This window comes from Micromys minutus (assembly GCF_963924665.1).
Source record: "Micromys minutus genome assembly, chromosome: 11".
Classification (NCBI taxonomy): domain Eukaryota; kingdom Metazoa; phylum Chordata; class Mammalia; order Rodentia; family Muridae; genus Micromys; species Micromys minutus.
Genome location: NC_137980.1, coordinates 27,133,211 through 27,157,569, shown reverse-complemented (window position 1 = coordinate 27,157,569; position 24,359 = coordinate 27,133,211). Strand labels below are relative to the sequence as shown.

General features: G+C 45.4%; 1 protein-coding gene and 1 pseudogene across 2 annotated transcripts; one reads left to right on the top strand and one right to left on the bottom strand.

Moving 5' to 3' along the window:
• Positions 1 to 2,658: 2,658 nt before the first annotated feature.
• Positions 2,659 to 24,113, bottom strand: SLC10A6 (solute carrier family 10 member 6). Its single transcript, XM_080925814.1, has 6 exons — positions 23,664 to 24,113; positions 12,648 to 12,766; positions 11,919 to 12,007; positions 8,525 to 8,697; positions 5,348 to 5,505; positions 2,659 to 3,679 (listed from the first exon to the last, which is right to left on the bottom strand). The coding sequence occupies exons 1-6, from the start codon at positions 24,038 to 24,040 to the stop codon at positions 3,483 to 3,485; spliced, it is 1,113 nt and encodes a 370-aa protein (XP_080781940.1). The 5' UTR covers positions 24,041 to 24,113; the 3' UTR covers positions 2,659 to 3,482.
• LOC308427648 (large ribosomal subunit protein uL29-like) lies at positions 13,048 to 13,418 on the top strand (annotated as a pseudogene). Its single transcript has one exon. The product of its transcript is annotated as a large ribosomal subunit protein uL29-like (transcript).
• Positions 24,114 to 24,359: the final 246 nt, after the last annotated feature.

Genomic DNA, 24,359 nt, shown 5'->3' with positions numbered 1-24,359 from the left:
CCAGCTTCAGGGTACCTCCTTAGGATGGAAACGTGGTTGGCAAATTACAGGTTAGCTTGCAGAAAATTTGTAGACAAATAAAAATGTAATGTACCAATTTCAGTTTCAGTTTGTATTATAATGCAGATAACCAAAAAAAAAAAGACCCACCCAATTGTTGCTGACCCAAACAGGACATTTGTTTTCTTAATTTTAGGAAGCAAGCTCAGAATGTTAAGGTGACTTGTGACATGTCACCCATGGGTCGCCAGGGGGGTATTTGGCTGATGTGGCTGAGTAGACCAGTGTTCCCTTCCTCCCTCAAATCTCCATCTCTGTTGGTCAAAGAGAATGACCTTTGCCAGTGGAGATCTAGGGTGTATGAGGAGGTGAGCTTCCCTTCCAGAATCTACAAACAAGCTCCAACAAGCTTTCCCTAGGATTGTATGTAGAGATTAGGAAACCCAGCTGCTTAATGAAAGGCCCTGGCCTTTCCTCCTGGTTTGGAAATGGTTGCATCAGGTCCCTCTTGAATTCGAACTCACAGTATTCTGGGTATTTGCATAGGAAACAACCAGCACTCAGAAGACAGTGCCCTTCGCGTCCGCTGTCATGGCCATGCAGAGCTCCATCCATGCTGGCCCTTTGGTCTCTCCTCGGAGTTCATGTGAGGCCCGGCTGTTAGTAGCCTGTGAGTGGTTGCATCAACTACAGTGCATTTAGATCTTTGGAATCGTTTTCTTTCTATCGCTGTGATAAAGACCATGGCCAAAAACATCTTGAGGAGGAGAGGGTTTGTTTGGCTTACCCACCCAGGTCATGCTCCGTCACTGGGGGACGTCAGGGCAGGGACGGTGGAGATACAGTGTCACTCCCCATGCGTGGCAGCCTGCACAGCTGGGTCGGCCCTCATCAATCAGAAATCAAGAAAACATCTCCCACAGACTTGTTTACAGACCAGTCTAATGGAGGCATCTTCTCAGATGATGTTCCCTCTTTCCAGATGACTCCAATTTGTATCGAGTTGAGAAACAAAGCTTAATCAGCCGGCTGAGTCTTACCCTTTGTTCTGAGAACCTCAGCTGTCCCTGCAAGCAGCCTGGTGTTGCAGTCAGCGGCAGTCTTCAGGTGTACCGTTTGTGGTGACTGGTGGATCTGTCTTTGAGCAAACAGCCTTTCACATGCTTCCTGGGGATGTCCCAAGTGGCAGTGCTGGCTGTATTGCTACCCCTAAGCAGTACTTTTTCCATAGAAAGAAACATTCAGGCCGTCCTCATGGATCCTTTAACTCTCTCAGTGATGTTCGCTTTGGACCACAGCTCTCCTCATGTCCTTCCCAGCAGTCTGTCTGCCTCCTCTAGGCTATGGACTCCCAAGGGTAGGACCCTGCCCTGCTCTCTGCTCTCTCCGCTCTCTGCTCTGCTTGTCCTGTGAGGCCAAACCTGGCAGACAGGCTCCCATCTATACATTTATCAAGCGGGGAAGCAAAGATCTCCATGCAGTAAAGCAACAGCAATCATGTCGTAAATGTGAGTATTCGTTATTCTAAATCCTACCATGTGTTGGGGGTGGTGGTGGTTTATACTACCACAGAAGTACTCAGAATTGGAAAACTGTCTTAAGATTCACTAAAGTCATACCCACCCAAAAGATATGAAGAAGACTTACAAGACAAATGGGTAATACATTTAACCCCATATTTTAAGCTCTCTCACATTGCAAAAATTAACAAATGCAAGTATGTCCAAAATTAAGTCAGGGTCCCAACAATGTACACATTGCCTGGAGGACGCTCTCCGTGGCTCCATGGCAGAGTACTTACTGTGTGAGGCCTTGGGTTTAGACCCTACCGCCACTAAGTAAATAGAACAAAATGTATAGATGAAGTTATGGAATAAAGGAAGCATTTCAATGCACATAGAAGAGATAAATGATTAAATATATGAGTGACAACCTAAACACACACAGAGATCCCAGAAGTTCACTGGACAGCCACTCTGGCACACACAGTGACCAACACATGCATGCCATGACGTGTATAGCCCCCTAACACGCATATACACAGAACAAAAGTAAACAGATTTTCAAAACTACAGTTTACACACTGTACCAAGAATCAGTTCAAATAAAGGGGGTAGCCACCTGGGTGTCACCTTCACAGAGAAGCAAAAGCACATGGGACACTGTTTAATAGTGTCAGGATAGAGAGGGGCAGATTTCACTCCCTGCCAGGCACTACCCAACATGCCTCAAATACCCTCCAATGGCAGCAAAGCCGGAAGTCCCAACCTGAAAAGGTGCTGCCCATATTCTCTACAGGGGACATCCGGCAACCTATAACCTACACAAAGATTAACATCCCAGCTTCTGGCCTTTGCAGAGTTTTCTAAAAGACTGGTAAAGCCAAAGTGTATGAAAAATAAAAATCTCAACAGCCAAAGACACAAAAGTCCAAAGCTGATCCGTGGTGGTACCCAGGACAGGGGTGCAGTTGGCTCAAAAGAAAAGCAAAGCCAGTGGGAACAGTGGCTCATACTGCACTTGGGAGGACCAGAGACGCCATGCTGTGAAATCCTATCTTCCAAAAAGGCAATAGAAAAATATCACAGTAAAAGAAAAAAGGCTGGACAGACACACAGAAGTTAAATGAACATAAAAGTGTTCGAGTTTATAATTTTGAGATAATAATTTTAATGAGATGTTTCTGAAAGTCAAAACAATGAGACATCATGTCTTAAGACTGGGGTTCGACGACAAAGCTGTTCTGAGACAGAACAGTCTGCCAAGGATTTCGAGGAGCTGTGGGCCTGCCCACTGGCACTGTAGGAAGGAGCTAGCCTGCGGGGACATGGGGTGAGGGCCAGGGGTTACAGCAGCCCTGAGCTGGAAGGTATCTAAATCTTAGTAAAGACTCCTTCAATAAATTACAGTCCTATATTACACAATACTTGGATGCAGCCACTGTTCTAAAGAATGAGGTAGGTAGCACAGATGGGTAAAGCTATTCTGAGATAATCATTGATCAACTATCAAAACACAGGAAACAAGCTACAGGCTTTTCGGGTGATTGGGTGCTCAGAATACTTGAACGGATGTATGTGTCTCGGTTGTTTTGGAGAGTGGGCGAGCCCATGTATCTACAGTTTGGAGATTCTGGGCACCGGTCTGTTCCTCTCAAGAGAAAGAGCTAGCCCACTTGCATTACATGCATAATCGATATTAGACGATGCTTGATCCATTAGGAATAAGAATGATGTCACCAAAGCTAATCTTCTCTTAGTGTCTCTCCTCTAGTTCTCCAGAGCATCTCCTGAAGTCAAGAAGCCCGCAGATACTCTGTCCGGCAATGTGATGTCTCCTCTGCATGGGGTTCTCTCCCCTGGGTACATCCCACAATGGGAGGACAGCTTTTCGGGGAGATGCCCGTTGCTTACTACCAACCACACATGGTCTTGACTGGCCACTAGAGGAAGATGAAGGGCCAAGTCTGTCTGGGTCTCCCACTATTCACATGAAGGAATGTGGCTGGTCAGCTCGGCAGTCCTGTGGTGCTGCTCTGGCCCCAGAGTTACAGCAGCCTCATCCCCTTTATCCAAGAAAGCACTGGTCTCTCTGGGCTGCTTCTCGTAGCAGACGTCTGGGCAATCCGGGTGCTGTCTCCTGCATTTCCTCTTCTGCCTCCTCTTGTATGCCTGATATGCTGGGTGTGAGAACAAACAGCATTAAAATCACCTTAGCACATCTAAGGGACAGGGCGCATTCAGCCATACTCCGGGGAGACCCATGTGTGGGGACGGGAAGGAAAGGAGAAGGTAAATCTGCAGAGTGAACGTGTGTGGAGTAGCAGAATGGGCCTTTTATCCAGGGATTTGTTTATCACATCTCTCGGATCTTACTCCCTCAGTCAGTCAACAAACCCTTGTGAAGTGCTTACTGTGCATTGGGCACTTGCTTGAGTGCTAGGATGTAACTGCAAAGAAGCTCAGTCTGATGTTTCTCCAAACCGTTGGGTCTCAGAACCAGGAGTTTGTTCTAATAGGACAGTTTCTCATATCCCCTGGGAAGTCCCTGGTCCCAAGTGTTCCTCACAACATTGTTGCTATACCAATGGTGTATAATAGTCAGTATCGGGCTGGAGAGATGGCTCAGAGGTTGAAAGCACTGACTGCTCTTCCAGAGGTCCTGAGTTCAATTCCCAGCATCCACATGGTGGCTCACAACCATCTGTAATGAGATCTGGTGCCCTCTTCTGACATGCAGATATATATACAGAACACTGTGCATATAATAAATAAATAAATAGATCTTTTGAAAAAAATAATCAGTATCTGTGGTAGTTTGTATGAGAATGGACCCCATAGGCTTATGTATTTGAACACTTGGTAATCAGTGTGGAGTAATGTTTAGGAGACAGAGCCTTGCTGGAGGCAGTACTTCACTGGGGGACACGGGGTTTTATAGCTGGGTCCCGCTTTCTGTGCTTTCTCTGCTTCCCATTCAAAGGTAAAATATGAGCAGCCTACCTAAGCAAGTAGAAGAATAGCATGTGTGTGTGCACGCATGCATAAAAATGTCTGTTCCTGCCCCTACTGCCATGCCTCCTCACCATTATGGACTGATTGATTCTCTCTCTCTCTCTCTCTCTCTCTCTCTCTCTCTCTCTCTCTCTCTCTCTCTCTCTCTGTGTGTGTGTGTGTGTGTAACTGTAAACCAAAATAAAGCCTTTCTTCTATGTTACTTTTGAGTACTGCATTTCATTACAGCAACAGAAAAATGTAACTATACAGTGTGTAATCAGTTTTATAAGTAATCACTAACCTTACTCAGAGTATATTCCAAGACCTAAATAAATAAATGTATGTGGACATATGTGTATTCACACCTTCTTGCAATTTCCCTTTCATATATAAGGATTTACCCCCCCCCCCAATAATGCATATTTGGCTGAGCAGATAGGAGGGTAACATGTTTTGGATATACATGTCCATAAAATTTCACCGTGTCTACACTTCTGTATATGTGTTAAGTTTTGTATTCGAAAAATACTCTGTAGCCACTCAGCCTAAGTTTTAGTGTCTGTGGCACAGAAGTAACTAAGCATTTGGGAAAGCAAAGCTCAAGGCTCTGAGTGAGACAGGACATAAAAGCTCCCATGATGGTTTTGGGCAGTGACTTGTTTCTGCTTAGATCTCACTCAGATGGCTTTTACAGTATTTTCTGTGAAACACCCACTGCATCGAAGTACCCTGGCTCTATACATTATAGTCCCCAAAAGTATCAGGCTAAAAATATATCACAAGAGCAGTACTCAGAAAGCCGGTTTGAAACTGTTAATATCCGTTACTGGTGTGCAGAGGGAAATGCGCACCTGCCACAATGAGCAACCCGTGAAGCACTTGGAAGAGTCCGTAGGCCAAGGCGAAGTTTAACAGCTGGACCAGGTACTCTGCAGAGAAGGACAGCTGCAGCATGGCAATGCACAGCTGGATGTTCTGAGCTCCAGTCTCTATGGAGATTGTCCTGCACCTGGTGGTGGAAAGATTCAAGAGATACAAACTAGCGAAAGAAACCATGCTCCAGTGTCCCCTTTGAATAAGGACACATACAGGCTCAGGCAACTAAAAGGATGTGTTCCTTGACAGTAGTGGGGTCCTCCTGTGTATATGGCAAGGATGCCCTGTGGAATGGAACCTCAAGATCCCTGCCCAAGAACTTGGGGTAGAAGGACAACAGGCACACCAGAATACAATGCCCACCAAGGATCAGGCCCAGAGGATGCTATAGAAACTCGGCTGACCGACAAAAGTGACTGCAGAAAGCTTTGCAGAGGTCGAAGCTACAGAACAGGAAGAGGTGATCGGTATCAGGGAGAGGCAGAAGGAAAGTTGTAGGCACAGGATGAGCATGGCTTCCTGAGGGGGTGCTTCTTGTACTGCAAGCCAGTCCACATGCAGAGGAGGGCTGGAGGACACAGAATGGGAAACTAAGTCAGAGGCCAGAAACTGGATAAACTCAAAGCATCAAAAACTCTAAATAAAAAAACAAATGTCAGAAAGGGTTGCTTTTGGTGAAGAGTTCAGTAATAAATTTCTCTCATTTTTACATTTTTTTTTTTTTTTGATTGCAGAAAATGGAACAAATCTTTCTTGAAGATGGGAGTCGGGGAAATGAGAGAAAAGGGAAGCAAAAGCAGGCACGTGGAGGGTTCGACAAGCAACTCCATTTGTCTCCAGTTTATAAGGAGCTCGCAGCCGGCATATGAAGTGAAAGGCTAAAGGGTCTTTTGTTCAGCTGGAGCTGGGATTCCACGTGGAGGTATCAGGGTAGAAAATTTTTGAATGGCAAGGTCTGAGCCACATTGTATTCCGTTTCCTTCATACTAAGTGCACTTCCCTCAAACTTCCTAGCTCAACTTCACAACGCTACAAAGTTGCAGTTCACCGGGACCATTCACTCAGCTAATGCAATCACCTCTGGCCTCGTCTTTGCCTGGCTATGAGATAAAGGACCAGACAGCTGACAACACCTTGCCCTGAGTTCTTCCTTCCTCTGCAGACCCTGTCATCAACCTCCAGCATCCAGCAGTCTATGCCCTTGACCTGGAAACAAGCCCAGGTTCAAATCCAAACTCTACCACTTTCTAGCTCCAGGAACTTGATTACATTCCTAATCCTCCCTGAAGGGCTTATTCATCAGGGACTAATCATAGCTACCTGTCAGTTTGCAACAGGAAGAGAGCAGGATAGACGGGTTCGGGCCTCTCCCAGTGTGCGCAATGCTCCGTGTCCCCGGATGCAATGGGATCAGCCTAAGACCGACCTAACCCTTCCCAGCCCAGACTCTTTTCTCCCATGCCTCTCCCGATTTAAAAATAAATCCACTTACTGAAAAATGGAAAACATTCCCAGGAAATATGAAAGAATTGAAATCACCCTTAGCTTCCCTACTCAAAATTGCAATGTCTTCCTTTTTTTCCCCCATATTCTCTTTTCTTCCCCCTCCCCCCACAAAGTTGAAATCAAGTTTTACTAAGTTTAGCTTTGGTGTCTTGTCCTGATGTCATTGAGATTTGATGCTTTGTACCCATCAAAGGCATACTTCATAAATAAACATGTCCCTATTGTGAGATATTTAAATTGCTTCCATTTTTACCTTTATAATGGGCACCACAATTAGCATCTTATCAAATCAACAGTCACGTGTATACCTGATAGAGCTAACTCTAGAACTGATTACTGCAGAGTGTGTGACACACAACTTTAATCACTCAAGAGGCTGAGGCAGGTGGACAGAGCTCAAGGCTACTGGGGCTACATAGCAAGACCCTGTTCTCAACCAAAGTAAAAGCACTGAGTTAATAACCACAAACAGGCCTAAGGCTGTGGACACAACATCGCCTTTTGGAAAGTTTCTGCTGGTTGGCAACATTCTCTTCATTAGTGCATAGTTTCATCATGTCATGGCATGCATGCCAACATGGGACCTTACCATCTTTAATATTTTACAATGTTTATAAGGGTATCTGCCCCAATCCCAATGACAATATTGAAGACAAATTCCTAATAAGTATTATTCATAAGCAGTAATTCCTTTAAAATCTTGCATAATCAACAAGGATTTAATCTCTTTACTCAAGCCCTACAATGATCTCTATATTGAGCGAAACAAGTCCACTCCTCCTGTTTGGAATTCCCACACCACCTTCTCAGTTTCGGAGTTGAGACAAGGACTTGCAGTGTAGGCTGGGCTGGCCCTTACTGTTCAGAGATCAGCCCTAACCTTGCCCTCATAAATTACAACTCTGTGGTGACTAGTTTTGTGTCAACCCGAAACAAGCTAGAGTTGTTTGAAGGAACTTAATTGAGGAAACTTCCATTAAGAAACTGCTTCCAAAAGATCTGGCTATAGGGAGGCCTGGGAGGCATTTTTTTTAATTGGTGACTGACAGTGGAGGGCCCAGCTCACTGTGGGTGGTGCCACTCTTGGGCAGGTGGTCCTGGTTCTCTAAAAAACAGGCTGAGCAAGCCATGAAGAGCAAATCGGTAAGCAGCGCCCTCCATGGCCTCTGCATCAGCTCCGGCCTCAGGTTACAGCCGAACTCCCCTGGATGATGAACAGGAGCGTGGAAATGTAAGCAGAACAAAACCCTTTCCTTCCCAAGTTGCTTTTGGTCCAAGGTGTTTCGACACAGCAGTAGTAGCTCTCATTAGGACAAACTCTACCCATGTGGCTTTTGTCTATGTAAAAAATTTACCACACCGCCATCGAAGCCTGCCATGGCAGTGTGGCCAGTGCACCAGCCATAGAAAAGCTTATGGAGTCAAAGAGATAGGCTTTGTGCCTCACATACACATGTCTAAAAATCTGAGGCCCAGACATGCACATGTACATACACACACTCACACACACACAGGCGCAAGCATACAAGCACACATGCACACACGCACATACACATGCACTCACATATGTAGATGGACACACTCGTGCGTGCACTCGAATACATATGCAGGCATGCACACACACATTGTAGGTTATGTGACTGTACCTTTGCCAAGATTGGTGGGTGAGGAATGCCAGCAGGAAGCCCGTGACATGGCCGACCAAGGGAAAAATACAGCTGATGACCAGAAGAGTGACATCTGTCTTCCAGCCCTTTGCCAGGACCACGCCAGTAACCGCCACCACCAGGAGGAGCACACCACCAACAGCTGCCCCTACCTGCAGTGAAGCAGCAAAGTGAGTGCCTGTGAGTAACATCAGGGTTCTTCCCTCCACGATGCTGAGCTCAGCACGTGTGTAAAAGGTTTGACCATCAGAAGTTGTAGAACTCAGAGCCATTTGCACCTGATTTCCTGTTAAAGTTGCCTTCCTGCTCTGGTGCACAATGGGTGTGTCCCACAATGCCCAGCGAGTTCCTGAACTCAGATAGTGCGTGCTGTATCCTGTATAATTCCCGGGCTAGGCTCTTGCTGTGCAGGCATAACTGTGATGAATTAGATTAAGGACCAGGAGCAAATGAACAGATGGGTTGTCCCTGATCAGGACCAGTGGATAATGGTACCAAAAATGCGCAGACTTGAGACATGGAAGTAATGAATGGGAAATAATAGAAATAATGAAAGGTTCCTGGTTAGCTAACGTTGTTCCAGTCTGCTTCTCTCTCTCTCTCTCTCCTCTCGCTGTGATGAAACACCCTAGCTAACAGCACACAGAGGGAAAAGGAGTTTATTTGGCTTATATTTCCAGGTCAAGAAGTCAGGGCAAGAACTGGAGGCAGGAGTCACAGAGAAATGCTGCTTGCTAGCTTGGTCTCAGCCCAGTGCTTAGCTAGCTTTGTTTTCTTTAAAAAAAAAAAAATATATATATATATTTAAAAAATACTGTGTATATACATTACATGTATTATATAATAAAATCTTTCATGGGAAAATGTTGAAGACTATAAGGTGGTTTTTAGCTGTTATCTTTATTACTGGGAATGTTGTACATGCATACAATGGGCCTTAACCAAAACCCCTCCCCCATGTCCATCTCTAGTACTTCTTCATCTCACTACCACTATTCTTTAACCCACAGGGTACAATCATAGCAACCAGTGTGTGGATAGGGCTAGGGCCATCTATCGAAGCACAGGTAGCCTCTCAGGAACTGGCTCCCTAAAGCTCCTTCTCCCAGCTTAGCTAACTTTCTTATAAAGCCCAGGACCATCTGCCTAGAGATGGTGCCACCCAAGGTGGTCTGGGCCAATTAATCAATAAGACTAACCATTCCACAGGTGTGCCCAAAGGCCAATCTGATCCATAAAACTCCTCAATTGAAGCTTTCTTCTCAGACAGCACTAGACAGTGTCAAGTTGACAATTATAGCTAATTAGATGCTAAAGACAATGACTTCAGGGATCTTCTGGTCTAGGGAGGACTCTCCTAACCTGAGGCTGTGATAAGAACTTCTTGGACACATTTAGAACTCAGGCCTGGTGTCAAATCATCACAGCAGTGACAGACTGACATGACAGACAAGGCAAAGTGACACCTCATGTTGTAAACAGGACAGTGCCAGACTTCATCACACTAACTACAAGGCTGCCCGATTTTAAATAAATGAGTCGTTCATTTCTGGAAAATTTCCATCTAATATTTTTCTGTAGTCTACCTAAGATAGCAGAACCTAGAGAAAGCCAAACTGAATGGGGAAGTACTGTATCTAGGAAAATCCCAGCTCCACAACAGTCAAGAGAAATTAGTAGGGTTGAACAGAAATGGTAAGCCTTCTTATTTTAGTATCGGCATATTTCCCTTTTCAAGTAGAGAAGTAAACCGGAGGACTTGGCTCTCAGAAATGAGATGATATTATAAAATAACCAGACCCCGACAATGCCTCCTTGGTCCATTTCTAATGCTGTCACAAAAATACTGAAAAAAGTCTACACAGAGTTCCTTCAGCTCCCAGTGCAGAAGATGGGAGCAGGGGCGTGGCTCAGCACTGCTGAGGTCTCCTGACAAATGTCACAGCAGTGTGACCACAGGAGAGAGCGGTGAAGTGTGTGTAGAACTTGGGAACAGTTCTCTGCATGGCAAGCCATCCTCACAGGAGTTAACCCAGCCCTCAGGTCTCCACTCACACCTTACAAGGGATACCTTCAGGACCTGAATACCTTGTAGCAGGTCCCACCTCTTATAGGTACCAGGAACTCCAGCTCACACACTGAACCGAGCCTGACATCTCAGAAGGGGCAAATGACAGCAGCAGCTGACACCCACACACACCAAAGACCCCTTTCTGGTAACTCCTGTTCATGGCCTGTCTGTCCTGACAATCCACCTCACTGCTACCCTGTGAGCCACCAATCACATCCTACTCCTTAGACCGATCTAGTTTTTCCACTAAACGGACAAAAGTCCCAAGTACACAGAAAGGCTAAAAGAGGATGTTCTTAATTGTAGTCATTGAATGCCCTTTTAGGAAAAAATAATCAATGACAAAGTATTTGAAAGTTTTCATGATCACACAGTCCTCTTGCTCTGTGAACATTTCCCACTGGGAGTGTTCCCCTTTTAAAGGGACAGTGACAAGCCTGGGAAAGGAGGATCTTTGTCCCATGAGTACAGCCCAGAAAGAGTGAAATTAAGTCTTCCAGTGTACAAGGCACCATGCTCCCTCCACATCCTCGCTCCCCTGTCCTGTCTGGCTCTCACTGGGCATTTCTCAACGAGAAAGGGAGGCAGTGGAGACAGTAAGCTTAGGATAGACCAAACTACCACTCCCAAACTGAAATGAGCAGACCTTTCTGCAGAACCTCCCCGGAACCCACTAACGCTCATTTCTTTATAAATGTAAAGTAAGCCGAGATCCCTTTTCAGCATTGAAGAAACACAAACTTATGTCTTCTGGGGTGATTTTAACAATCATCCGGCAAGGATGAGTACTTGTTTCTCAAGCAGAGACAGCACTGTGAAGCAAGGGAAGGTGGGATGCCTGGGTTCCTACCATTCCACAGCCACCCCTCAGTGCTTTCGGGGTGATTTCATCCACATGGCGTCATGAGGTGAGCAGTCCTTGCTGTGTACACCAATTACAAGTTTAGGAGTGTGTTCCCAGGAGTGCTTTGTCAAGAAGGCCCTTCATCCCATTCTAAGAAACCTCCCATGCTCCCACACATTGGGGCTCCATTGTGCTCACTGCAGGGAGAAGCCTCGCCTTACAGGTGCTTGTGGAGAGCCTAGGGGAGGGGCAGGGCCAGGCATTCTCAGCCCATGCCAGGCCCTAGTGTTTCTGTCTCTAGGAACATCACATTTTCCAAGGTGCCACAGCCTGTGTGGACCAGTGGGAGTGACAGAGCTCCAGGCAAGGGACTGGAAGGGGGCTGTACTGTGACAACTCATTGGTTCTTTTAGTCTCTGCATCTGGTGATGTGCTGTTCGTGGGAGGGGGGTCCTGACCTTGAGGATGACTGTTGCTTGCTTTGGCCATCTATAATTCACATAGATGCCAGAGGCCACAGGAACGACCAGGGACAGGAGGGTAATTCCTAAACAGAAAGAAAATCCATCAGACAGTGTCCCCTCTTCCCCTTAATGCCTCCTGCATTCCCAGCAACCTCCATTCCAATTAGTGAACAGCTCTGAAAGACTTTTTTTTTTTTTTTTTTTTTTTTTTTTTTTTTTTGAGGTATGTCCTCCTAATGTGTGCCATCACACCTGGGCCACCATTTCTCTCAGAATCCTCTGACAAGGAATTTTAGAGACATCGAAAATATAATGGTTAGAAATGAGAACAGTCCTAAATCTATGAAATTTCCAGCCAGGGAAGGGACACTTAAGGACATGTGCCATGACAGGTGGATAGGTAGCCATTGTGAGTCACAGTATGTGAGGCTCTTCATAAATATCACACACTGGGTATTCCACTCCACCTATAAAGACTAGCACACAGAGGCTAAAATGTAGATGTGAGAGGTGGGTCCTGAGTTACAACTTCAGGTCTACACTGCATGGTCTTCAGCAAGTTCCTTGACCTCTCGAAGCATGAAAGTGTAAGAACTAGAAACAGAGACTAAGAGGACTGATTTAGGTAATGCGAAAACCCACACAAAGAGCTTTCTCATTGTGTATAGCATCTGTACTGTCTCCGTTGCTGTTTCTGCTCAGTTACACGAGCCCCATACAGACCTATGCTCTGATATGGAATGGTGAGGTTCTGTGTAAGAGTCCAGGACCGGGTGTAGACGTAGAGGCAGAGGGGCATCATTCCCAGGGCGGCCACTGTGGAACAGGTTGTCATACTGATGCTAGAAGTAAAATGAAAGAGCTTAGAAGGGGAAGCTGAAAAAAAAAAGAAGGGGAAGCTGGTGACGGAGAGCCTGGTCCTTACTTTAATGAAGTACTCCTGCCGTGACGCAAGCCTTTAATCCTAGCACTGGATAGAAAGACAGGTGGATCTCTGCAAATTTAGGCCAGCCAGGTCTACATAGTGAGAACCTGTCTCCAAAAAATTAATTAATTAATTAAGAATGTAGGCCCTTTCCTCTTTCTCTCGAACCAGACGGCCTCAGCCGTGAACAACGTAGCAATGGCCAAGATTAAGGCTCGGGATCTGCGTGGCAAGAAGAAGGAGGAGCTGTTGAAACAACTGGACGATCTAAAGGTAGAACTGTCCCAGTTTCGTGTCGCCAAAGTGACAGGCGGTGTGCGTCCAAGCTCTCCAAGATATGAGTCGTATGCAAATCCATTGCCCACGTCCTTACTGTCATTAATCAGACTCAAAAGGAAAACCTCGGGAAATTCTACAAGGGAAAGAAGTACAAGCCCCTGGACCTGCGACCCAAGAAGACCAGAGCCGTGTGCTGCGGGCTCACCAAGCACGAGGAGAAGCTGAGGACCAAGAAGCAGCAGCGGAAGGAGCGGCTGTACCTACTGCGCAAGCGTGTAGTCAAGGCCTGAGACGACAACAACAATAAAGTGAATCACTGAAAAAAAAAAAAAAAGAATGTAGTCTCAGGCTGGTGAGATGGCTCAGTGGTTAAGAGCACTGGCTGTTCTTCCAGAGGTCCTAAGTTCAATTCCCAGCAACCACTGGTGGCTCACAACCATCTGTAAGGGGGAATCTCATGCCCTCTTCTGGCCTGTAGATGTATATGCAGCAGAGCACTCATACATTCGATATAAACAAACAAACAAACAAATAAATAAATAAATAACTAGAATGTAGTTTCTTCTGGACCCTCCTTCTCAGAGATTACACAGGATGCACTACTCAGAGCTCACTGCTCTCAAGTCTAAAGAAAGCATGACAGCATTTCTAATACTCTGGGGCTTAGATAAGACTAGTTCAAATACCAGAGAGCTGACTTACCACCTGCCTGGTACAAAGCATTATTAATTATCAAGAAGCCATCCAAACACTTATAATAAAATTCCCAGTGGATGCTAACTCCTGACAGGGGACATTGGAAAGCATGAGCCAAGAGGAGTCACGAGAGATGGTCCACGGGATTAAAAATTCACTCCAAATGGATACTATGTAACCTTCTAACTAGGAACAGGTGTTGACTTGAAATTACTCCATTCTATATCAGGGCTTCTTCAATATGGAATCTCAGCACCAAAAGCCTGGAATTTTCTATTTGCTAGATATTTGCCCAAAGCTTGCATCTGCAGTGCAGACCCTGCCCCTTTGATGTCTCCCACAAGTATTAAGAAACATCTCAATGTACCCTTATTACAGGTTATTTCTCCAAGGCCCTCTGTCTTTCATGCTCCTGGCCTCTTCCAAGCCCTCTGGACAGTCTGACTTATCTAAGTCTCTTCTTCCCACCCAGAGGGAACTCTGAAAATGTTATGACCCAAGACGCCTCAATAAATTTACTGTTTATCTTTGCTCATGATGTTTATTATAATCCAAATTTATGTGATTAAAAGCTGTTGAGTTTCTGTTTGTTTTGTTGGGCTTCTTTTGTTGTCGTTGTCATTGTTTTCCAGGTGTGGTAGCTCAGCCCTTTAATCCCCACACTCAGAGGCAGAGGCTGGCAGATCTCTGTGAGTATAAGGCCAGCTCGGTCTACAGAGTGATTTCTAGGTCAGTTAATGCTACACAGTGAGACTGTGTCTCAAAAGCAATAAAGGGCTGTTGTTCTTTGATGGCCTCTAAGCTGTTCATCCCTGTGAAGGTGTCCTCCATTCCTGCAGCATCAGACATCACCCCTACATCTTACTTCTTTAAGGCTTGATCCTCTATGTTTATATTTTCAGACCATTTTAAGTTTATATTTTATGTGGTATAAGATATGAAACTATTTTGTTTTGAAAGACAAGTGCATGAATACACTTTTCTCACTAAACTGAAGTGCCTTCTTCACATATTACACATTAATTAAATTCCCAAGTTTATTAACATATTTTAGAAAACTCTAATATAGCCCATTAGAAAGTAATTTTGTTTTTTTCCTAAACAAATACCAGATTGTTTTAACTAAACTGTCTCCATTAAAAAAAAAAAAAAAAAAAAAGGGTCAATGTTTCCACATAAATTTTTCTTTGCAAACTTTTTCTTATTAAAAAAAATCTTGCGTATCTTTCACTTCATATAAGACCTAGAAGTATTCTATCTTACTGTGAGTAGGCTCTGGGGTCCAATCCCAACACCAAAACCAAAACACAGATAACTTCCTGCTAAGGTAGAGGAGGATTTTGCTGCTATTCTAAGCCTGTTTCCGTAGAGATGGTACCTAGGAAAGTTTTCCAAATATTTGACCTATGCTGTATGCATTGGCTCTCTGTTTACTGAGTCCTAGAAGGACTTCTTCATTGTGTCAGTTTAATCTTGAACTATGAAGTATGGAATGTTCCACGCCACCCCCATACGGTTTGGCTCCAGCAGCAAAAGGCTGAAATTCCTCACTGTAAAAAGCCAAGTGTTGGTGGCTTGCTGGTTGTGAAACCTCGAGTCCCCAGGCTGTTGTCCCCAGCCTCCACAGAATCATCCGATCCCATAATGCATTTAGTGATGGTGGCAGAGGACAAGATCTGGTGATCTGCCAACTGCTGTAAACAGCAACGGAGCTGGAGAAGTGCAGAAGCTGTGATACACAAAAGGAAGCCACGCCTCCCAGTGCCGGCCAAGAAATTCCAATGTGGCATCAACAGAGGATGTGGCTAGCTGGACCCCTCCACTGCTCACACGGTGGAAATCATTGGCGTTATCTGGTTTCAACAGAAGAAGATTCCACTCACACAAAGAAGAATGGCACTGTCCACAGCTACTGCAGAGAGGGAGACAGGTTTGACCAGACTGGGCAAACAGGTAAATCCTGGGCTCCCCCAGCAAGGCAGAGCCATGCATTCCACTAGAAGGCAGCCAACAGCATTCTATGACTGGGGCTTAAGTTATTCAAATGTTATTTTAAGTCCATAAAATCAAGAACTCCAGTTCTCCAAACTAAACTGTTTATCTCTCTAAAAGAAGAAATGGTCTGGCTAGCCAAATGGATAGCAGTTTGCTGTAAGATCACTTCCATAGAAAGTATCCCAGGACAGAGGTCACAGCTTGACTGTCCTACACAGGAGACACTTCCCTGTGCTGCCTCCAGGGAAGGCAACCAGCGTTTATTGAGATTTACTGAGTGCTGGGTACTGTTTGCCACATTTTGTGCCTCAAACTCTTTTTTTAAAAAAAGAATTATTTACTATTTTACATATATGATACATTGTAGCTGTCTTCAGAGAGGGGCACTGAATCCCATTACAGTTGGACTGGGAATTGAAATCAGGACCTTTGGAAGAGCAGCCACTGTTCTTAACCGCAGAGACATCTCTCCAGCTCACCCCAAATTCTTGCTGCCTTTTTTTTTTTTTTTTTTTTTGCTTCTCACTTTCACAATACCTATATAAATCGAACCTCTATCTTGGTAACAATGGTATTAAGGTATCACTTGAATCTGGAATGTCCTCCTACAGGTTCATGTTTTGAACACTCCGTTCCCCAGCTTGTGCCCACTAAGTTAAATTCCATGGAACCTTTGGGAGATAAGGTCTGAGCTATAGTTCAGTTAGCGCAGTGTTCACCTAGCATGCAAGAAGCCTAGGGTTTCATCCCCTGCTCCGAAAGAAAACGGGCATGGTTTCACAGGCCTGTTATCTCAGCCCTCGGAAAGTGGAGAAGGGAAGGTCAGAAGTTCAAGGTTGTCTCCAGATACATAGCAAGCTCTAGGCCACTAATGCTTAGAATGTCTTAGAAAAAGGGGCCTGGGGTTGGGGCAGAGGTAGGCCACTAGGGGAAGCCTTTGAAAATGCTGTCTCAGGTTCCCATCCTTGTCTTGGTTTTCTGGTCTGCGCCATGTGATCAGTCACGGCCACATGTTCCTGCAGTGTTCCCCTGCAACATCGGACTGCAATTTCTGACACTGAGTGCTGAAATGCAGCTTTTCTCCCTTAAATTACATCTGTTGGTATTTTACCATAGTTTAAAAAAAAAAAAAAAGTGACTAACACAGGTTTGATCTCAGCGCTGTCTCCAAAACTGAAGGTCAGGTCAGACTTAAAGAATTGCATACTATTTCTCAACCAAGGGCCAAGGAATTCATGGGAGAAAACCAGGCATGCAATGTACTCCTGTAGTCATGGAGCTCGGGAGGGCAAGACAGGGGGATCGGAAGGTCAAGGTTATCCTTAGTTGTTTCAAAGTTGACCCCATCCAGGGAAGCATGAGACCTGACTCTAAATAAATAAATAAATAAATAAATAAATAAATAAATAAATAAATAAATAAATAAATGGAGAGAATCTCAAGAGAGCTTCATTGGTCAACGTTGGCCACGGAACTACACAGACACCCTGATTTAGGTCCAGAATTCGGTAACTGAAGATACACATACATCCTCAATAAATTTCCTTCCCAGAGACAGCAATAGGCAGTATGAGCTGTTCTGAGTTGCATTAACAAACAGCTTTCATTCTGGGGGTAGTTATTGTAGTGACACTGACAAAAGACACTGTCTCTGTGTCAATCACTCACTCAGCAAGGTCCTGACACCACCAGGACAAAGCCTCCAGCAATTGGCACGCCCGATAAGTGAGACTGGCGATCATACTGTGGCAAGACCTTCCACCGGGAGATCAAAATATTTCATCAGTCACATGAAATATTAAAATTCGGATAGGGCATTCTGGAAGTAGAGGCACAAAACAAGAAACCAAAGGAAGAAAGCTCAGTGGCTATGGAGAAGGGGACAGGGAAAGTAGGACAATGGAAGGGCATTCGACACCAACGGAATGTTCTGAGGACGACCCACAAGGTGTTGTGCTCAGATAGCCAGAGCCCAGAAGACAAATATCATGTGAGTCACATATATGAGACATCTCAGGAGCCAAACATGAGACATGGAGCAGAAACGGCTGTGTGACTACACGAACGTTCTTACAACCCATGCTGTAAGGTTAGCACTTGGGAGTCAGAGGCAGGGAAATTAGGAATTTAAAGACTTCTTTAGCTATGAATCAAGCTTGAGGCCAGCCTGGGCTCCGTGAGGTCCTGTCTCACAACACAACAAAACACATACAGAAGCTGAGGTGCAATGATACCCATGGCTCCACAGTGCTCAGTGCCCTGGGCAGATACAGTGCCTTACTGCCTGCCTCAGGGATGACAGGTCAGTTGGTGGGTTGTGCCAACTTATGGGCTGGAGAGATGGCTCAGTGGTTAAGAGCACCAACTTGCTCTTTCAAAGGTCCTGAGTTCAATTCCCAGCAACCACATGGGATCCAGTTACTAAACCCTGAAAGATGACCTCAGCTGGGCACTGCACCCCCAGCTAGTAATTCTTACCTTCTCCTCCCAAAAGTGAGATTCTCTTTCTCTCTAATAGAGTGTAAGGCAGAAAATGTCTCCATTCCTTATCCATGTTCTCTACAATGTAACTTTCTAGTCCGGCTGTGGAGGAGCCAATCAGTTTCCCATACCCCTGAACCGGAACTGGCCTTACTGTTTGTGTTGCTTGTGGAATGTGGTGGAAAAGATTGTGACTGAGGTTGAAGCTCTGGCCTCACAAAGCTTTGTGTGCTTCCTTTTCCTCAGCATCCTGCAAGCATCGCCCCCCCACACACACACGATGGGGGGTGCAGAGGGTAGGGAAGGAGGGAGGGAGGAGATTGATTCTCTCTTTCTAGACCGATTAGGGAGAATCATGCCATGACTGGATCAGGGCAGCTGACACTGAGGGGTATTTGAAGAACCTGGGCCAGTAGAAGTGAGAAAACCAGGGTGTGTTTAGTGAACAATGAGTAATTCACTTTGACTGGAGGCCTCTTGTCTCTGAGGAGTTTGTGGGAAATAAACATGGACAGTTGGGGTAAACCAATTAATCCAGTAAGTGCTAGGCTACTGCGTACACATGACCAATACCATGGTGGAATATTATAATCTCCACTTAGAAGAATGGAGGCGACTCTCCACTCCTCCCTTCTCCTGGGACAGCCACACCTCGTGCAGTGCCAGGCTCGAAAAAGACACAATGTGGTAAAGGTCAGCTATGACGTGTAATTTTTGCTATACCCCGATTTAAGCTTCGGACAGACCATGCTACGAGCTCTGCCCTGGTCATCTGCAGATGGGGTGAACCTGGGCAGACTGATAGCACGGTCCGCCTGGAGCATAAGCGGGTAGCAAAAACTACACACTACAATCAGAGGGAACTGATCTGGCCATATTGGGCTCCTGGTCACCATGACTGTCTTTAACCCTGGCAAAGTAGATACTGTTGTCATTAGTGATCCCTTCATGACCTCAACTATAGGGTCTACATGTTTCAGTAGGATTCCACATACAGCAAGGTCTACGGCACAGTCAAGGGTGAGAACAGGAACCCTGTCATCTACGGGAAGGCCACTCAGTCTTCCAGGACCCTCCAGCAACAAGGCCGATGCCAAGTATATTGTGGAATCTCTTCACAGCCGTGGAGAATGCCTGATCCCCTTGGCAGGTAGAGCCAAAGGGTCATCATCTCTGCCTCTTCAGTTGTTGGGGTCCCCATGTTTGTGATGACACGCAAGGTTATCAGCAGCGTGTCCTTTGCCACCAACTCAGCAAACCTCTAGCCAAAAAGTCCTCTGTGACAACTTTGGCATCGCCCTCAACAACCACTTTGCCAACTCATTTCCTGGTATTTGGCAACAGCAACTCGGTGATACACCTCACAGCCTCATGACCTCCAAGCAGTAAGAATCCCTAGACAACCCAACCCCAGTGAGAAGAGAGAAAGAAAAAGTCCCTGTCCCAATTCAGCCCCAAATACACTGAGCATCCTCTCACCTCTCCCCGGTTTCCATCCCAGATTCCAGAAAAAGAGGAGTACTTTTCAAATACCGAATATCATTGATAAAGTTCACTATACAAAAAAAGAAAGAAAGGAAGGAGGGAGGGAGGGATGGAGGGAGGGAGGGAGTGAAAGAAAAAAGGAAGAAAGGAAAGTCGGGTCCACAGAAAGTCTGTTTTATCTATTTATAATAAAATGGTAACAGAAAGACTGAATACAGAGAGAACTCTGAAGATCCAGAAATTAGCCATGAAAGAACTCACTAGGGCGTGACCCGAGGAAGCAACAGAGGGATGGGTGACAGGAAGTCAGAGTGGTGACAGTTCAGTAAGAGGGCTGGCCTGACAGTCAGCTGAGAAAATGATGGGAGGCAGGAGCAGGGGTGGGGAACAAGTTGGGGGAGCAGGAAAAGACTATGGTGAGGAGCACAGGATGCTGGAAAGGCACCTGGCATTGTCATGTGCAGTGTGGAGACACCACTGAAGTCTGAAACACCTACATAAGATAGGTGTGTGAAAAACCACCTCCCCCGGAATGAATAAGGCAACAAAACTATACTTGAGGTCATCACTAAGAGCTTTGCCTCAGTTTCCCCATTTGTGAAATAAAGATGTGTGATGGAGCACACTTCCATCTCATCCAGCACTGTTGAAGGGGGGTCCATCCAAGACTGGCCACTGAGTTTTACTCTCTGTGATTTTTATGGGTAATCGTTGTGAACCAAGGCACTGTAATACGGACACGGTTTTACTCATGAAGACGGGATACTCTAGTTTATACTTGTACTGACTGGTTTTGTGTCTACTTGACACAAGCTGGAGTTATCACAGAGAAAGGAGCCTCAGTTGAGGAAATGCCTCCATGAGATCCAGCTGTAAGGCATTTTCTCAACTAGTGATCAAGGGGGGAGGGCCCAGCCCTTTGTGGGTGGTGCCATCCCTGGACTGGTGGTTCTGGGTTCTATAAGACAGAAAGCTGAGCAAGCCATGGAAAGCAAGCCAGTAAGTGACATCCCTCCATGGCCTCTGCATCAGCTCCTACTTCCTGACCTGCTTGATTTCTAGTCCTGACTTCCTTTGGTGATGAACAGTGATATGGAAGTGTAAGCTGAATAAACCCTTTCCTCCCCAACTTGCTTCTTGGTCATGATGTTTGTGCAGGAATAGATACTCTGACTAAGACAATACTTCTCCTGAGATATAAGCATTAATTCGTGTTATATCCATAAGCTTTTGAAATCTAATGTTTAGTACCCACTTTAAAATTTCACCTCTGGAGCTGGGCAGTGGTGGCACATGCCTTTAATCTAAACACTCAGGAGGCAGAGGCAGGAGGATCTCTGAGGTCAAGGCCAGACTGTCTACAGAGTGAGTTCCAGGACAGCCAGAGCTACACAGAGAAACCCTGTTAAGAACATAATCTCTGGAAGGATTGCTATCAGCTCAGTACCAGTCTAGGCTACGTGTTGAGTTTGAGACCAACCTGGGCAACGCTGAAAGACCCTATCTCAAAAATACACAAATTGTGTTTAAGAAACTCAAAATCAAAATGTTGGGAAAAGGAAAAGCACAGGATGTAGGCCCTCATCAGTATGGATGGGCTTACCAAGGAAAATACCTAATGCTTACTGTATGCCTACGGTGTGCCGGCTCTGTGTTACCGCATGCCTATTATATCCCAGATCTGTGTCATATAGATACATGTATATTTATTCTCTGGCAAGTTACTTTAACCAACATTTAAATGATAGGGATAAGAGATGGCTCAGTGGTAAGAGCACTGGGTGTTCTACCAGAGAACCCAGGTTCCATCCCCAACACCCAGATGGCAAACAACCACCTATGGTTCTCGTTCTAGGGGATTCAATACCCTTCTCTGTTTTCATCTGCAACTGGATATGCATGTGGTGCACAGACAAACCTGCAAGAAAAATACCCACACACATTAAAATAAATGCATTCTTTTTTTAAGTTTAAAAACTGATTAAGCCAGGAGTGATGGCACACACCTTTAACCCTGGCACACTAGAGGCAGGAGTATCTCTGGGTTCAAGGTGAGCCTAATCTCCAGTGGAAGTTCCACAACAGCCAGGACTATGCAGAGAAACCCTGTCTCAAAAAAGCAAAAGAACAAAAAAACCAAAACAAAACAACCCCAACAAAACCGACTGAGAACAGAGTTGGTGCCAGATGTGGTGGTACACACCTGTAATCCCAGCACTAGGGAACTAAAGGCAAAAGGGTCAGGAGTTCAAAGCCCCCCCCCCCACATGAGACCTTGTCTCAATAAAGCAAAAGCAAAATAAACAAAAGTGATAGTGTTGGTAACAAGAAACAAAAGGAACATTAGTGCCCTTTCTGCTCATTAGTGTGTTATGACAACACAGATGAGCCAGGGGTGCTGGTGATAAATATTCTCTTACCTAGAAGTGTTTCAAAACACTGCTAAAGACTTCTGCTCTTACTCCAGATGATGCAACTGTGTTGCCAAATGTCGTGGGGAAAACTAAGTTACAAACTGATAGAATCCAGACCTGAATTCCAGTGTGAGCCCTGCTCTAGTCTTTGCAGCTATCGCTGAGCTACTGAACTGACCTGAATCATCTTCTCAGAATAATAAAAGGCCACTCACACGGTGACTATGAGAATCCAGGAGGAAACATGAAGCCCACATCTCCCCTGTACTTCTGAACACTAGTTTCCTTTCTCTCCAGGAATCCTCAGGACCTGGACTTCACCACTGTCATGTGAGTGTTGATGGACAACTTCATTGTGGGGGCATATGGGTGGATCAAGAATTTCCCTTTGAGTCTCTTGTGAATGACTGGATGGCATTACCATACAAGAGTTAATTACCTGTCCTGTGGTTTGCGTCTATTAAAAGGTATAAGGGAAATCTGTTCAGTGCACTAAATATTCAGTACGTGAAAGAGAACTAGAAACCAGACCTAAAGCTGATTCACTGATGTCAACTCCCATTTCAGTCATCACTTCTGACCTCATTCATTCATTCATTCATTCACCATAGAGTAAATCTCAAACGTGTACATGCAAAGACTTAAATTTATATGGCGTATTTTCTCTAGGCAGGATTTAAGTGCACTTTTATAAGCAAAGAATCTAGAAAGACCATTATTTCCAACTTTCCATCCCCCTTCCCCAATACTGACTCATCTAGTCTTTCTTCAAAGGCTATTCTATATCCTATCAAAACATTTGACTTCAAAAACTGTGATTCATTTGCCCTTGTTAAACTGTGAGTAAATGATGAAGTTCAGTTTCTCTTGGAGTATTTATCCACCGCATAGTAGGAATCAGCTCTGACCTAAGGAGACCAAGGCAACAAGGTGTTTCTCATCCTCCAAGTGCTCCCTAACTCAAGTCAGTCCTGTCTATTGGGTACCCCAACATCCTTTGCGCAGTCACCTAAAATGTTCATTTGAAACAAGAATATTCTGGAAACACTGCTGAGAGGGAAGTGGACAAAAAGAGACCAAAAGAAAAAAGAACCAGATGGGTTCTGTGTTGGCTGTTCCTCTTGATGCCACCACCATCACTTATTTAGCTATGTGGGGTTATTGGTGACGTCCTGGGAAATTACTGTTAGAGATGCCAACAGAGATGGGATGAGTCCATGCTTTGGAAGGGCCTTTACTGCATATGAACCAAGTGCTTGCTTGGGGTAGAAAAAAAAAGTTTCCACAAAAGCAGAAGCTAGCTAACCACAGCAGAGCAAGCTCAGGGCTCAGAGAGTCTTCCCCCGTCTGCACTACTTCCCACTCAGAGTTACCCAGAGATTGCTTACATATCTTCTTTAAGCGCAACTGTGCCCCTGACTCCCAGTCAGGGAAACCCTGCAGAGCTTCCCTGCTGTGACTTACCTGAGATCCATATCTCCATCAACCCAGAAAGTGAGAACATTAGAGATGGTGCCTCCAGGGCAGCTCCCCATGATGAGGACAGCAATAGCTTGGAATGGTTTCAGCCGGAAGCCAATGGCTAACAGATAAGCGGTCAGAGGCATAAGCCCACACTGGCAAAGCAGGCCCACTGCGATGCCCCAGGGTCTTCTGAGGTGCAACCAGAGCTTCTGACTCTCCACCGAACATCCAAAAGAGAACATGACCAGACCCACCATCACAGCCGACAGCACTGTGAAAACAAGCTTCAGGTTCCCAGGTCCCTCCATTCCCACGGGTGGGTCTTCCTCCATGCTGTTGGCAGGGCAGGTGGAGTTGCCCACACAGTCTGCGCTCATCTCGACTCATGAATTAGAACGCAGGAACCCGAAGGAACATCAGCAGCAAGCGCTGGGCAGGTCTATCCAGACGCGTTTCCTAATAACGCAACAAACTGACACGTGGAGAGCCCTTCCAGTTGCTATTGGCTAACCACATGCTAATCTGATCAAGTTATTCCCAAGTGACATGGTAAAAGTAATGTGCTCGGGCAGGAAGCACGGCAACCAGGGCAAACTGGGCTTCCCACTCTAGTCTCACTAACCACTGAACGTTCAATGCTGGGAATGGGACAGACAGGCTTATTGTCAAGTGGAATGCCTGGCCCATGTGGACAGT

Excerpts from the sequence above, each read along its gene's own strand:
- SLC10A6 (XM_080925814.1), bottom strand. The coding sequence starts at position 24,040 with ATGAGCGCAGACTGTGTGGGCAACTCCACCTGCCCTGCCAACAGCATG. Across the intron at positions 8,698-11,918 it reads AAGCAACAGTCATCCTCAAG|GTAGGGGCAGCTGTTGGTGG; the intron begins GTCAGGACCCCC and ends GCTTCACTGCAG. Across the intron at positions 3,680-5,347 it reads CGGGTTGCTCATTGTGGCAG|CATATCAGGCATACAAGAGG; the intron begins GTGCGCATTTCC and ends TCTCACACCCAG.